The sequence below is a fragment of the Amblyomma maculatum genome, chromosome 1 (genome assembly GCF_055883805.1).
Source record: "Amblyomma maculatum isolate TAMU_Amacu chromosome 1, ASM5588380v1, whole genome shotgun sequence".
Classification (NCBI taxonomy): Eukaryota; Metazoa; Arthropoda; class Arachnida; order Ixodida; family Ixodidae; genus Amblyomma; species Amblyomma maculatum.
Genome location: NC_139344.1, coordinates 387048522 through 387063995, shown reverse-complemented (window position 1 = coordinate 387063995; position 15474 = coordinate 387048522). Strand labels below are relative to the sequence as shown.

Genomic DNA, 15474 nt, shown 5'->3' with positions numbered 1-15474 from the left:
GCAATATATTGCACTCGCTTTGTGCAAAAATGTTAAGGAGTGGCATCACTGGCTACCCCTTCAGTCTTTAAAGCGCGCCAAGACGGGTCACTTGATGCCAACGAGGACAGACACCACGTTACCTGAAAGGTTTTTAGTTGTAGATATGTATTTTTGTCTCTGCGCATCACGATGTTCAGTAATGTGGAGAAGTCTCCTCATTTCAGCTGCAATCTTTGTTCTTAAGATTTATTGGTAACAAACTCAACTATTCGTTGAGGGAACTTTTGAGAGCCTTTTCAGGTGCTTTCGGCCCATATGTGGTCACGACCAAACACTGCAAAATCTCAACTACAGGTAAGCCATTGTCTACAATTAAGGAGACAGAAGTGAACAGACGACAAAAAAACCTCATATGTGAAGATATGAAGTTAGAACTGTGAAAGAAAAGAATTATTCCGTTTTTTTTGTGTGTGTTTTTTAAACGAGGGTTTTGGTGTCTTGCGGTAGCGCTGGTACGGCTTCTCTGAGTTTTTATTTTCACTTCTTCATTTTGCAAATATAAATAATCAATGACTCTAAAATACATTCATTCTTTCAGAGGCTAATTAATTTTGACAGAACTGAGTAAAGGAAGTCTCACGGAAGCCCCGAAACTAATATATAATCGCTACGTGTGCGTATGGTGAGGCTGCAATTTCTTTGAAAAGTTACAAAGGTACTTTTTCTTTAACATGCTTGTCTTCTACCTGAAAAAATCGGAAAGTAGAACCTTTTTCTCCCGTAGGAATATAAGTGAACTCCGAAGGGATAATAGCCTATCGATACAGGTGTTGCCTAACAGGTTGCGAAGCGATTACGTCGCGCTGACAAGAATGTCTGGGGCCTTCTTCGCTGGCATCGTGCTGCCATCTGCTGGGCGTATACGCAAGTTTGAATCGTCAAAATCAGGACAGAATATACCATAGTATCCCTGCGGCGTCGCAAAGCAGACTAACAGCATTTTAATTAGTTATTACGCTTGCTTTTAGAGGTTGCCTGAAAAACAATTTCAGCCTGTATGCTTTCGTAACTACATTGTGCATGCCGCCGTGTAGGTAAGAAAATGATTTAACCAAGTCATCCAGCGTAGATGCATACGAAACAATAGTAGAAGATGAATGATTGGCGAACATGTATGCAAAAAAGGCCCCTATGAGTATTCGGATTGCATGCGATGATAAGTTATATGCAAGCGTCGAGCTGAGTCTGCTTATGTATTCTTGTCTAGAAAGTCGTCCAGCCCAAGGGGCACAGTACCTTCTGAGCTCGGATGAGATTTCAAGGTCATGTGTTAGAATGCGAGAAAGAAGAAACGCGCTAATCCGATTCCATATGTTAGAGCACGTTAAAAAGCCCCAAGGGGTATGTATTAAATCGGAGCCTTCCACGTCAGCGTCCCTCACAGTTGGTGTGCCGATTCTGGACGCAACCGGCTCAATTTATATGTATTCTTTTCCTCAAAAATTAAAAAGTTACAAGCAAAAATTAATTTATATAACGCTTTATTCTGAATTCCCATATCCACCTATCGGTTACCTTACAATAAAATTACTTCAAAAACCGATACAAAACAAACTCCCCCCCCCCTCACCTAAAATAATAAACAAAATGACAAATCGAGTGGACTTTCAAGACTAAGTTACCTATTGTAAACAATGTGCCTGAACCATTTCATGTACGTTGCTTAGTAACGAAGCTTCAGCGCAATCTCCACAGTGGCACACATTCTTCTGTTCTGTCTCTTCTTTCAGTTGGGAGCAAAACTGTGTGCCAGAAAAATAATTCCCCATTTCTTGGGCCGCCTCATGAGAAGAATTCAGTAGCTACAGAAAATGCAAAACAGAGGCCTTTCCTTCATCTTAGGTATATGGCATTATAGCTTGACGTTCAGGGTATTATAGTCTACTACACAAGAACTGCGATGACGAATGGGCAGAATGTGGCAATGAGCTTGTTAACAGAGTTCACTCGCAATAATACTCGGAGTGGGAATCACCTTTCCTAGGCAATTTTTCACTTAGTGAAATTTTATTTTAGTATTTACTGATTATCAACGACTTTAGATGCCTGTTTAACTTGTGAACGCGTAGAGCTGCCCCTATTGTTGGAGGGATATACAAAAGTAGTTCCATGAAAATAATCCGCATGTATGCCCAGCAACGAAGGAAACGGCTTTTGTTTTCGAGTACGAACACAAGAAAAAAAGATATATGTAAGAGGACTCACTGTAACAACAGTGAAAAGTGTTTCTATGCACTCCATCTTTTTATTAGGTCAAGGCAAGGTCTGCAGAAGGACAAAGTTTCAGAAACTACTGCTACGGCTGCTGCTTAAACAAAAAGGTTCAAGGCAAATGCATACAAAAATTTTAAACTCAAAGGATTCACCCGACGCAGAAAAGTGTTCGTGCTTCTTGGTATGGACAATACACACAGAAATATTTCTAGATATGTTTGAACAGAACAATAATGCTGGTCTGAATCCTGCCTGTCTGCTGGCGGGGCGTGAACAAAAGAAACTGTGGCCATAGAACATGTTCTAAGCATTACCGCAAAAGTGCATAGCGTTTGCCGCAAGCTTTTTGCCTGCATGACAAATGTTTCGCAGACAAAGAGTGTCAGCCGGAGCCCGAATGCGTCAGTCCTTGGAAAAGGCCTGACTACAGTGCGATAGCAGCGTTAGACACTACGCATCTGAAGTGGCGGTACCATTGTTATTCCTAAAGCACTTCAGAGAAGGAAAAAACAAGGCTGCCCAGCTCGCTTTACACAAGCGGTAAAGCGATATACTCTCTCTGGCTGCCTCGGAAAATACAGGGAAGCGTGTGACAACAGGATTGGTTCTCTTAATGTCCAATGAAATAGAGGATGCAACATCACTGGCTGCAGCCGGGTCTTTTTGGAGAATTTGTGGTTGGGATCTCGTGCCAGAATCACTTTGCCTTGTTATTCTTACGTGAGCTCACTGCTCAGCTCAGAGAGCATCGAAAAAACGATTGGCCGTTACATACATGCAATGTTTGTTTTAATATGTTTTAAATTTGGTAGCATTAAACGGGTTCGCAATAATCTGAGAGCATGTACAGTATGTTGCGTACAACGTTCATTCGTACCAAACTTGAATATGCATCTTTTATATGAAACCCTCATCAAGCGTACTTAATAACCACCCTAGAAGCTATTCAGAACCGCGTAGCACATTATATAACCTCAAATTATGATAGAAACTACAGTATCACTATGATTAAATCAACACTCAACCTTCTACCACTTGAGAACCGTCGAAAAGACTCCCGACTATGCCTCTTTAATAAAATATATTAACTTTTCTGACCTTCGTGACTCATTATACTTTTACCTCCCATCAGAACGTCGCGTCGCCTCTTTAATAACTTGAGTGTTCAACGTTTACATGGTTCTACAACAGCCTTCAATAAACTATTTATGCCGACAGCAATATAATATTGGAACCAGCTACCAGACTACATTTTAAACAAGTGTGATGCTGCTAAATTTAGAGATGCACTAATCGAACTTTACAGAAAATGATAGATCAATCCAGTGCTTTGACTTGTACCATTTTATCTTTCTTGTTACTCCTGCCTCTTTTAGCCTATGTATTGATTAGAAGTATGTATTTGATGATATTACTATGATATTACCACGATATTACTACGTATTGATTAGAAGTGCATAATAACATTTCACATTGTATTCCATCTCTTTTTATTGCAGTGTGATGTATTTTACTGTGGTAACATTGCATCATTCTCTTCACATTGTTTTTCAACTGTTCTCCCTCCCCTCTTATTTAATGTCCCAAAAGTGCCTTTAAGGGTACAATAAGGGCTGAGCTATTGGGACTTTAACCCGCTTTGCGTTTCTTTGCACACTTCGTTTCTAATAGACGAAATAGAACGAATGGTCCGAGGTAACTAAATTATCATCGGGCTCTTATAAATAATGAGCAGATATACTGGGTTTCGACAAAATTTGCGAAGATGTTTCTTAACTAAGAATAAGAAGGAGTAGGAGGTTGAGAAGAACAAGAAAGGCGGCAAAACCAATAATACAGGTTGCCAGATTTGGCCACATTGTGCCAGAATGGCTATTTTTGGACTCTCTTTGAGACAAAAATTAGCGGTTGGCCGCTTGGCTACTGCTGGGCAAATTGGCAGGCAAGCTCTGATGATTGACCTACTGTGTGTCGAGCTTTGCAAAATCAAGGTTGAGAAGGTTGTTTTATCGTGTTATGAACCCTATTTGTTAGAGTTATTAGGCTTTATGCAGCGACAACATGATAAAAACAGCCTGTTGAGCCAAGACTTTGCGAACCTAGAGTGCGTTCTTTAAAACCTTCAGGGTTCAGTCTTGAAAGTAACATTTGGCGAACTCGTACAATATAAATGAATGTTCAGCAAGACTCTGGGAAATAGGTATTCTTTTCGCTCCTGCATTTTTGCGTATGTAACCACAAAAAACGTTTGCTAATGAAACGCCATCTCAGTATTCCAACAATTACGAACCATCAGTATGCAGTCCATTCTATTGTCATGTGCCACGAAAACTCGAAGATCTGTCGCTCGAAATATTTGGTTACCTTCGAAGCCAACTGAAACAAGAGGTTGTAGCATGTTGAAGAAATTAGTTTCGAGGCCACAATCTTTGATTTCTGGATGAAGCTTTAAAAAGACAAAGATCATGTTCGTTGTTGCCATCCCCATGAAGCAACTTGGAGGAGGAGCCATGAATATGCTTGTTTTTATATTCAAAAGGTGACACGGCGTGAGCAAGTATTTTCAAACGTCTGATCAACAGAAATGAAGATGAGAGACACAATGCCCGATGATGTCTTTGTATTCATTTTGAGGATCAAGTTTTTTATGCAGTTGAGGAACGCCATAGACTCAGTATTCACAATTCCTGAAAAATGATTGACAGTTTGAAGTCATCCTTTTACGGAGCACCCTGAACATCACAACTGAGCTTGCACAGTTGTGACATGCTTAATGTTTTAGGCAAATAATTTTCAGGTGTGGAAATGTTTTCGTGACTTGTATAGGTTTCAAAAAACCAAATAGCATGTTTTAGTTTTACTGAACACGAATTTGATTAGATGTGAATTTATTTTCCTAACGTTTATCGGTATGGCAGTTTTGAAGTTTTTTCGGCTGTCTTCTGTTGTGCTACCTACCTATGATTCGTCAGCGCACAGGCATTGCAAGTTTAAACAAATAATGTTGATTGGTTGTTTTTAGATAAAACATGCTTGTTTTTGGCTACTCTCTATTTTATCGAATCTGGTTGTCTATATTTTGGCTACTTCTCTAGTTTTTCTCGCCAATTGTCGGTTTTTGGACCTAGCAGCCTTGTGAATAATAAGCCCTGGGCACGTTTTATGTAGCTTACGGAAGGTTGTTTGTGGGAATTCATAAACGTCACTAAGGTGGTTACATGCTTATGAGCCTGAAGAGCGCGCTTTACCTAATCTTTGAGTGCACTATAGTGACAGCTTTATTGCCTTACAAGTATATAATTTCAGCACGCGGCTCCGAGTGCCTACATAATAAAAATGAGTGCCTGAAGTTATGATCATCACAACGAACTCCCTGATTTACAGGTTCATTCTCGCTTGAAGAAGAGAAATGCTAAAGGCCGCACCTCGTTGTGGTGCACCAATCTTTTGACAAGTCTTTCTCATCTTATCATAGATGAAATATTTTAGGAAATTGGGTGCACCCCTCAGCCAATATAACCGTTTCTCATTTACGTTGTTCAGTTGGTAAGAGCAAATGCTTTTGGTCCAATGATGTATAAAAAAAGTGCTGGCGCCCACCATATATTAATTGCCACACTATAGATGCAACACCAGCATTTTTTTGCGTGTGGTTCGCGCGCAGTTATCTTGATCCATCGATCATGCAGACTACTGAACCAAAGTAGCTATAAAAACTAAAGGCAAATATCTATTTTATTTAAAATGAAAATAAGGTTCACTTATACTGCAAACAAAACATTTGTCTCACTCTGCTTTCAAACACCTACGAATTCGGACAGAATTTTGACCAAGAACACATTAAATACGTAGTATGTGCGTACTTTGTAAATATTTTAATGTAATTCTAAGGTATCTGCAATATCTCCTGTAAATGTTATTCTTTTGGAGTGTCAATATTAAACAAGCACGTTTCCACATTTCGCATATTGTGTAGTTATGTCGACGTAAATGGTCTATTCGTTGCAGGTTATATATACTCTCAGATTACTTTCTCGATTTTGGATAGCCCACATATATGTACTACGATAGTCCTTCAAGGCCGCTTTATGGTCATGAAACTTCATTCTAAGGAGGAGCTTGGTACGCTACCCAGAGCGGCCGCCTGGCGGCGCTGGCTTCGTTTGAGGGGCATGCTTTTGTGGACAATGGAGCGGGCGGCTGTCTTCGTGGAAAGGGATGTGTTGCGAGGTGCGTTGTAGGATTGTTTTGCGCGGCGGTTTTATCAGCGCATTGTCCAAGTATGCAAATGCACTTGTTTTCGTAAAGCCATTGCGTTCTGTGAACGATGCTGTCGGCTTGTATGATCTGCTGCCTGTACGGTTCCGAGATTAACGACGGAAAGGTGTCGCTTCCTTGTTTCATGTATGTTGCAGAACTACGAAAGAAATAGATACATGCCATCCGCCAAAAAGAAGTTTATGTCCTCTGATTGGACTCCTCAAATGTGCGTTTTTCTGAGAAATATTTAGCCACCTTGGACATCGTGCGTTTCGATAAGTTTGTAGTGAATGGAAAACATGTGTATTTAAGAAACTCCCAAAATCGATGTCTGAAAATTTTCGAATTTCTCCCGAGGTGTTTAAAAATGACAAACTACGTCCCCGTACATCTTCAAGTGGCACAATATTTCGTTATTTCTGAAATGCCGCGTACACTTTTGCACTCGGTCAAACCTCAACGCCTCGGAAGCGAATGTGCATATTAAATGCCCACCCAGTAGAGGCAAAACATTGACATCGTATGTTTATTTACTTAAAAATTGTTCAGAGCACAAAGGCACTTCAGAACGGAGGGGGAAATATACATTCACAACGCAGCAAACAAAAAAATGCACTTAAAGTGGCCGCCGTATAAATGTCCTTTGTTGCGAAAAATAGGAACGGTGAAAGGAGGTGCAAATAAAATTGTTAAAAGAGATTACATACGGCAGCCGATAATGTTGACTACTTGGTAAAAATTTACAGGGGTGTCTCCTTACGTGCAGAAATTCGAAGGTATTGCGAGCTCCATGCCTAGTTCCGTTATGAGCTCGTCTTGCATTTCTTGCTCTTCTGACGTCTACGAATTTGCTTTTACATTTTTCACTTGCGTACTTTACTAACTGTACTTGCTCTTATCAGATTTTTACTTTAAAACACCTGCCCCGCTGCGGTGGTGTTGTGGTTGTGGCGCTAGACTGCTGCGCCCAAGGACGCGGGATTTAATGCCGTGCGTGGTGGCAGCTTCTCGGTGGAAGCGAAAAGCAAGGCGGCCGTGAGCTGCGTGCGATTCAGAAGGAAAAATGTTTGACGTGTTGGATCGTCGTTACAGGAAGCAAAGCGCAAAAAATCGACAAAGGATGAGATGGAACGGGTTGGAGGAACATGTCGCACCTTCTTTTCCTTTGTGCTACTGCACTGTATATAAATGCTCCGGAACCGGAATAAACGTTTACTGGTACTAAAAAAGTGCGCTTATCCTCTCTTCACCTCGTCCTTTTGTCGTTTTTGTGCGCATTGCTTAACGTGACTAAGTGAGATTCAGTGTGAGTTGAAGAACCCCAGGTGGTAGATATTTCCGGAGCCCTCCACTACGATTTCTCTCATTGCCTGACTCGCTTCGGGACATTAAACTCCATGTGCGTCGCTAATTAGACGATGGCATATTTAATACAATAAGAGAGGCATAGTTATTACCATCGTTTGCCTACGCTTTCTTGTGCGCCTGATACTGTTTTGCTATCGGCGCCACTGTGTGCGCGTTTCTTCGCTTGCGCTTGTCAACCCCAATAAAGTGTTTCTTCGGATAACCATTCGCTGTTTTCCTCATTACCAAACTAGGTGAGAGCATGTGAATGCATTGTTGATTCTGTATAAGGAGCCTGCTTTTTTATATTGGGCATGTGCACCGCCGATAACAGCGGTGGCTAAGTTGGAGCAAATAATTTATATTGCTGTGGTAAACAATTTGGTACAAAGTTGTAATGTGCATCTAAGCGCGTCGAAACTCAAAACAGGGCTTTGCGATCCGGGTCAGAGAATTTAGCGACAACTTGTCGTAGCATTTTCCACTTACAAATCTTGGAGACATGCCTTAAAAATGGTAAAAACCTATGCGAGCCAAAATGTGCAATATAAAACTAAAAAAAAAAAGTGATACTGTACTTTGCTGTGAAACTATCGCGACATAGAATGCTCTGTTCCGGTAAGCGCCTGAATGCCGCGCACAGTAGGAACGAGTGCGACATTTTTGAGAATTTGTGCACTGCGGTCTCGGACGCTTAGTTATTAACAATGTAGTAAAATTCCTCCAGTGCACATCAATATGAAGCGACACACTCTGAAAGCTTTTTTGATGTCGGATGACCACATGAGCAAACCGAGCAAGCAACAAGCGCGATACAAATCCATTTAACGCTGTCTGCTAACACGGATTTCGCCTCATCTTGCGCTAGGCAATCAAGGGTAAGGAAGCAGCTGCACATGGTTCTTTCTGAAGCACCTTCTTCATATAAACTTAAACCTTACTACAATTACCAACGTGCAGCGGATACAGAACCTCAGCTTCAATTTCGCACAAAGTAACAAATATAATTCAAAACAGCAGGAACGAGAAAGTGAGAACTTTGAGAACACACTGTACGCCACCGGGATAGTCGGCAGCTCGCGGCCCCTCGATCGGGAGATTGCTCCCTTCGCGACCCCTTTTTTTCAGCGAACCAAACTTTGGCGGGAGTTTCATCACCATTAGGAGTATTGAAGGAAACTGGTATTACTATTACTTCACATACACTTGATTGGAAACGTGGAACACTCGAAAATAGCTTGGGAGGAATTGAATAATACCTATAAATATGGGGGGTTTGGAAAGGCCTTGCATCAGTGCATTGAGTTAAGAACTTCATGTTAGCCTTTGATATCCCAGTAGCCGCGTACGTTGCCAACAAGTACGACCAGATTACTGGGGAAACAAAATATGTGGAGCTTAAAACAATTACTATTGTTTAGCAGAGAAATAACATGCAAATGGGCTGCTTACACACAAGAACTTTTGCCGCAAGGTTAGATTACTTGATGTCTGAGCTTCGCTTTTATGATTGCTACTTCATTCATATTTGCTCGCCAATTATATGACAGCCGGCGTTTGAAGGGTTAAAATTCCGTTTTCAAACAGAATACGGTTATCATAAAAACAAATTAAAACCCCCGATTTGTAAAAATAACCTTTCTGTGGAGATGGGGATTGATGGCATGTGACTTGTCTAAGAGACCCATCCGATAAAAAAAAAACGGAAATGAAAAGCTACAGAATGCTCCATAAGTTTTGTTTTGTTTTAAGAACCTAAGTATCATTGTGAAGATGCATTCGTCTGATTTTCGTAATTTTTTTTAGCGCCGAAAGGCGATGCACTCTCCATCGCAGCACTGCGCGTGTCAAGATCGTTGGCGGTTGCGCTTGGCCTTCGTTCCAGGTTACGCTGGCGTCGACTCGCTCAGCATACGGGGACATGGTCTCAGATCGCTTCCAGATAAAACGCGCTGATCGTCCTTAGGCTTTAAGCGATCTGAAGCTGTGATCTGACCTACAAGTCGGGTGTTGTGCAATCTAGTGAAGTGAATTCCATGCAATGGTACTATTGGGCACACTTTGATCCGCTAAAATTAGGTACGCACCTTGTGCACTCTCTACTTAAAATTAAAAAGCTTGCGTCCCCGTTTATCGCGAAACAGTTTTATTATTTATGCAGACGTGTATAAACAGGCACATTTAAACTTGCATTCTGCAATTTTTGCAAAAAAAGAAAAAAAAAACGTCGCCAGCGCTTCAAATAACTGATAATTGAGATGTACGAATTAGTATCTGCGCTCAGAGAAACGCGATGTTGACGGCAGCTAACATTTCTTACAGTAAAACATTTACAGTTTTCATTTGGTTCACTCAAAATTCCACTGTACTGGGAAATATGAACCACTTACTATCACAAATACCTTCAGAAGCTGCGAACAGACATTGTATAAATACTTATTCGTAAATAATGGCTTCACTTCCCGAATATATGTGTTTTTGGTCTGCCGTATGGCTTCAGATATCGCTTAATGTTTGAAAAAAAAAAACTAGGAAAAATTTGGGGTACGTGCACGACAATGTGCATAGATGAGCTGTCATTATGTGTGCTTCAACAACAAAAGCTGCTTCTGGAGAGAATAATGTGCCCCAATGAAATGCTTTCAGTTCTGTTTAAGGGCTGGGAGTCAGGCACGTAATAGATTATAAAGGTGATGACGGCCAGACACACATACTTTTCATTAGCTCTCTAGTTTTCTAAGTGGGAGTGAGAGTTAACCACAGAGTTTGCTTCTCAGGGGAGTTATTTGTTATTTTACTCAGTATGGGGGGCCTTGATTTTTTTGTGTTTCATTATGTATTCCAATGTGGTTTCATTCTTGCGCAGTACAACTGCGTGAAACACACATTTAAAGTTTTCGTAATCTGCACTTGCATATTCATGTGTACTGCGTTAGTACTTTCTTTTTGTTTTCAAATACATGTTTATTGGGTGCACTACGTATGGCGTTTTCGTTATACCCTAAATTCTTTATATGCATGCGTACTTTACCAATGTTGTAATTCTTTGTTTGCGTTACTTTGTGCATAATGGTGCGGCTATTTTCTCTTTTGTTACCTGCATTATATGCTATGTTATATGTATCACCCCCCCCCCCCCCCCCTTTTAATGTAATGCCAAATTGCACTGTGGGTAACAGATAATGTCCTGGCTGAAAACGGTGCCCCTGACGGTTTTTGTTATCACATCCGTTTACTGCCGTCGTCCACAGCGTCGATGGTGGCGATATCGAATACGGCGTACGGCAATGTGGCATTGACCTATATAGATCTCTGATGCGTGCAAGAGTGAATGAGGCTTCCGAAAATAACATTTCAGTCGGTCGTCTCTGATCAGAATGGAAGGTGCGAGCGCGGATATCCTGTGTGCGGTCACGGTGACGTGTCGTGGTTTTTACCAACGCGCTTTAGCACTTTTGTTGACAGCCTTCATCGTGAGTGGCACAGTGCGGGAATCGCCCTCCATTCGCACTGATTCTGGTTTTGTTTCTGGCATCCGAGAGGTCGTTGACGGCAAAGATGTTGACATGTATCTGGGCATTCCGTACGCTGAACCTCCCGTGGGTCTACTCCGCTTCAGCAAGCCGGTTCCTCTCAAGCCATGGAATGGAACTCTCAGAGCCACCACCAGGCCCAGGCCCTGTCCTCAGACGGTGCACTATCAAACGGACGAAGTGAGCTTCTACTACACGAGGAACTCGGAAGACTGCCTTTATCTTAATGTCCGCAAGCCAGCGTCCGACTGCGAAGGAAACACCTGCAGCAGTAACCTCCCAGTCGTCGTCTTTATCCACGGTGGGTGTTTTCAGTGGAGTGACTCGGGTCTTTTCATGCACGACGGCAGCAACTTTGCAGCGCTTACGGACACCATATTCATCAACTTCAACTACCGCCTCAATGTGTTCGGCTTCCTCTCAGCTGGAAACCCAGAAGTCGCTGGAAACTGGGGCTTGTGGGACCAGAACCTTGCCTTGAGATGGGTTCAGCGAAACATCAAGAATTTTGGCGGAGACCCGAAAGAAGTCACTATCATCGGACACAGCGCAGGAGGAATCGCAGCCGGATTCCACGCGATATCCCCTGAAGCCACTGGTCTTTTTAAGAGGATGGTTCTTCAAAGCGGCAGCCCGATCAGTGTCTTCGCTAGCTTGTCAGCGCGCTCGGTCGAGAGCATTATGGAACTCGGCTCGGATTTGGCGTGCCAGGGAGTTCGAGAGCGGAAGCTTGGCATCGTGATGGAGTGCTTGAGAAGTGTGAACAAGAGCCTATTGCTGGGACAGCTAAGTGGCATTGATCTGCGGAAGAGCTTGCACGGGCCAGTTTACGGGGACGAATACCTTCCGAAGGACCCGCGTCTTCTCAGCACTTGGAACGACAGGATCATGAGCGAAGAGATTTTAATCGGAACTACGTTCAACGAAGGTTCAATGTTTCTCTACAATGCCATGAAGCTCGTGCCGCAACTCAGAGAACTTCTCAAGGACGATTACAGATCGACCATAACTGTAGCAATAAGTACCACTATGGGAATTCCTCTGCGAGCTTCAAAAACCCTTGTGAACGCCTATTTCTCGGACTCGAAGGCCGAGCGTAGTGAAGATGAAGTTCTTCAGACCCTCAGTAATATGCTCGGAGACGGTCTATTCGTGTGCCCGGCTACAATTTTCGCGGACCTGGCGTCAGAGCAGCAGATCCCTGTATACCGATACGTGTTTGATTATAGGCCGTCATTCAGCTTCTGGCCTGACTGGTTCAACGTTGCACACGGAGATGACCTTCCCTTTACCCTCGGTTCAATGATCTTTTACAATGACCGAAGCAGATTCGAACCCGGTGTTCGTCGGGAGGATTACGACTTGTTCGGCAATTTAAAGTACACTGCCGAGGAGAAAGAGTTCATGCAGGCGATGATGGCATCTATGTCGCAGTTTGTCAAGACAGGGTAAGTGTGTTATTTATTTTATTTCTATCGCAGTTTCAGTATTTGGCCATCCGGAGCCAATCAGGCTTGTTTTTGCTTCGATTACACATAAGCGGGAACATAGCGAAACGCGTTCATGGAAGTTAAGCTTTTGCTTCTTACGATGTTGAATTGCTATTCCTGTTTTTAGTCTGCGTAATTTATTTTCACTTTCAGTGCGAATTAGCTGGCTGCACAAATGTTTCTTTTGTTAGGCTGTCCCACTCATGAGATAAGCGCTTTAGGGCTTCCCGAAAGGTAGGCGAGTTGCCATTGAAGTCCATTGTCCGTTAAGTGGGAAGTTGTATATTTGGAAGGCCGCGCGGCGGAAAGCATTTGACCTACGCCAATATACATCTGCCCTACATGCATTTGGTTGCTATTGTTGATAGGTATGTGGAAGTATAGTGACCGCAAAATTAGATATCTTTTTTGCCGATATTAAGGGTGGCATTTGTAAACAGCCAAACGAGAAACGTTGTATGGTTTGTAAGAGTGTCCTCGCGGAGAGTAAGCTACTTGGTTCCCTCTGTTGTCAGCCTTACTTCGTGGGTGAGAAGGTTATGTTTTCGCTTTCACTCGAACCTTATCGAACATATCGAGGCCTTTTGAAATTAAAGGTAACCTCCTATTATAGCTAAAGAAGACAAGACTCCTTTTGTGTGGTGGAAAATGGGGCGATAGGCAGAGTTTATGCTAACACTGGAAGTTCTGGTTCAGTTAAAACAAAAGCGCTTACCGTCCAAGAGTGCATTCCGATTTTAAGGGTCAATACGCTTAGCGTGGAAATTAAAGAACACTAGAAATCATCGCCATTCCAGAACACAGAGCGTTGCAAGTTTTTAGAGAACGCGATAAAAGATGAAGCTAGGGATCAGCACAGTGCAGAATATAAAGCACTGTTGTGTTGAAACTGAGGGCTTGCCTTTTGTTTCCAGAAAGCCAAGGATACCGGAAACCCAAAAAGCATGGCCAAGGTACTCTTCATCGAACCCGGAGTACTTAAACATTTCGCCAGGCAATACTACCCGCAAGTTTGGACCAAAAAAGAAACTTTGTATGGTTTGGAAGAGTGTCCTCATGAAAGAGTAAGCTGCTTTGTTTTCGCTGTATAATAACTTGACACACGCATTTATTATTTTCAGAAACTTGGAAAATCTTGCGGCTTTTACGTAACAGGGCACACAAGGAAGGAAAACGGAGGACAGCACATGAAACCAAACGAATAAAATGAGGAGTTTATAAACAACAACGCTAGGTGTGCAAGAAGAAAAAATGCAACTAGACTGAAGGAAAATTAAAAAAAAACTATCGAGAAAGATGTATGAGTAAGAACATGAGAAAATACTGGAAGTTCTTGGATTGATGACGGCATTGAAACTTTAAGAAGTCACGAAACACGCTTTACGTGCCCCGTAGCAGCCACCCCAAGAAAACTGTAGCTTTGTAACTTATGATCGTGTTTGCTTAAATCAATCCGACAACATTCAAACACAGCCCTTTGTTAATGCCTACAAGTGGAAGTGGAGGCAACAAAACATCAACATGCGAATGAAGTTACGGAACAAACTTGCTCCCAACTTTAACCAGCCAAAGGACGAGACACAGGAAAGAAGAGGACAGGACAAGGCTGGACTATCAACTGAATGTTTATTGATCAGAAGAAAACAATGAAGACTCCTTCCGAAAAGCACGCGCACAACCCAACCGGTGGAATGGCAGGAAATTGGAAAGTAGATGAAGAAGAAGATTCAAAGCCAATTCAAAGTCAAGGCCTAATCAACGCCTTTTCTAATAGATCAAATTCCTTATAATGAAGGCTAACCGACGCCTTAGCCACACACTTGTCCTCGGCTTTAGCAATGTAAAATGCTTCAACCAACTCTCTGCAGAGTTGATTACCATTGCTGTAAACTACACCCGTATTATTGAAATCAGGAGCACAAAGGGACGGGTCATGTTCCGACATACACTCTCGGGATTGCACATGTAGCACTAGATTAGAACTCGCCTTCCCTCCCAGAGAATTAGAGTGCTCCGTCAGGCGCACATTTAGACATCTGCCTGTCTGCCCGTAGTAGCACCGGCCACAATTGAGCGGAACGCGGTTGACCACATTCGTTCTGCAGGTGGTGAACTTTTTCTTATGTGACACTGCACAACGAAACCTATCACGAACTACACTATCGAAACAAGATTGGAGGCTTGTGCGCCTGAGTTAGAACGGGGCTCGACAGTGTAGCTCGTGATAGGTTTCGTTGTGCAGTGTCACATAAGAAAAAGTTCACCACCTGCAGAAGGAATGTGGTCCACCGCATTCCGCTCAATTGTGGCCGGTGCTACTACGGGCAGACAGGCAGATGTCTAAATGTGCGCCTGACGAAGCACTCTAATTCTCTGGGAGGGAAGGCGAGTTCTAATCTGGCGCTACATGTGCAATCCCGAGAGTGTAAGTCGGAGCATGACCCGTCCCTTTGTGCGCCTGATTTCAATAATACGGGTGTAGTTTACAGCAATGGTAACCAACTCTGCAGAGAGTTGGTTAAAGCATTTTACATTGCTAAAGCCGAGGACAAGTGTGTGGCTAAGGCGTCGGTTAGCCTTCATTGTAA

At 42.6% G+C, this 15474-nt stretch overlaps 1 protein-coding gene across 1 annotated transcript; it reads left to right on the top strand.

The window, feature by feature from the left end:
- The first annotated feature begins 6443 nt into the window (after positions 1–6443).
- LOC146208462 (acetylcholinesterase-like) lies at positions 6444–13954 on the top strand. Its single transcript, XM_084578594.1, has 3 exons — positions 6444–6486; positions 11329–12844; positions 13801–13954. The coding sequence occupies exons 1-3, from the start codon at positions 6444–6446 to the stop codon at positions 13952–13954; spliced, it is 1713 nt and encodes a 570-aa protein (XP_084434720.1).
- The last annotated feature ends 1520 nt before the right edge of the window (positions 13955–15474 follow it).

Excerpts from the sequence above, each read along its gene's own strand:
- LOC146208462 (XM_084578594.1), top strand. The coding sequence starts at position 6,444 with ATGGAGCGGGCGGCTGTCTTCGTGGAAAGGGATGTGTTGCGAG. Across the intron at positions 6,487-11,328 it reads GGAAAGGGATGTGTTGCGAG|CCTTCATCGTGAGTGGCACA; the intron begins GTGCGTTGTAGG and ends TTTTGTTGACAG. Across the intron at positions 12,845-13,800 it reads TCGCAGTTTGTCAAGACAGG|AAAGCCAAGGATACCGGAAA; the intron begins GTAAGTGTGTTA and ends TTTTGTTTCCAG.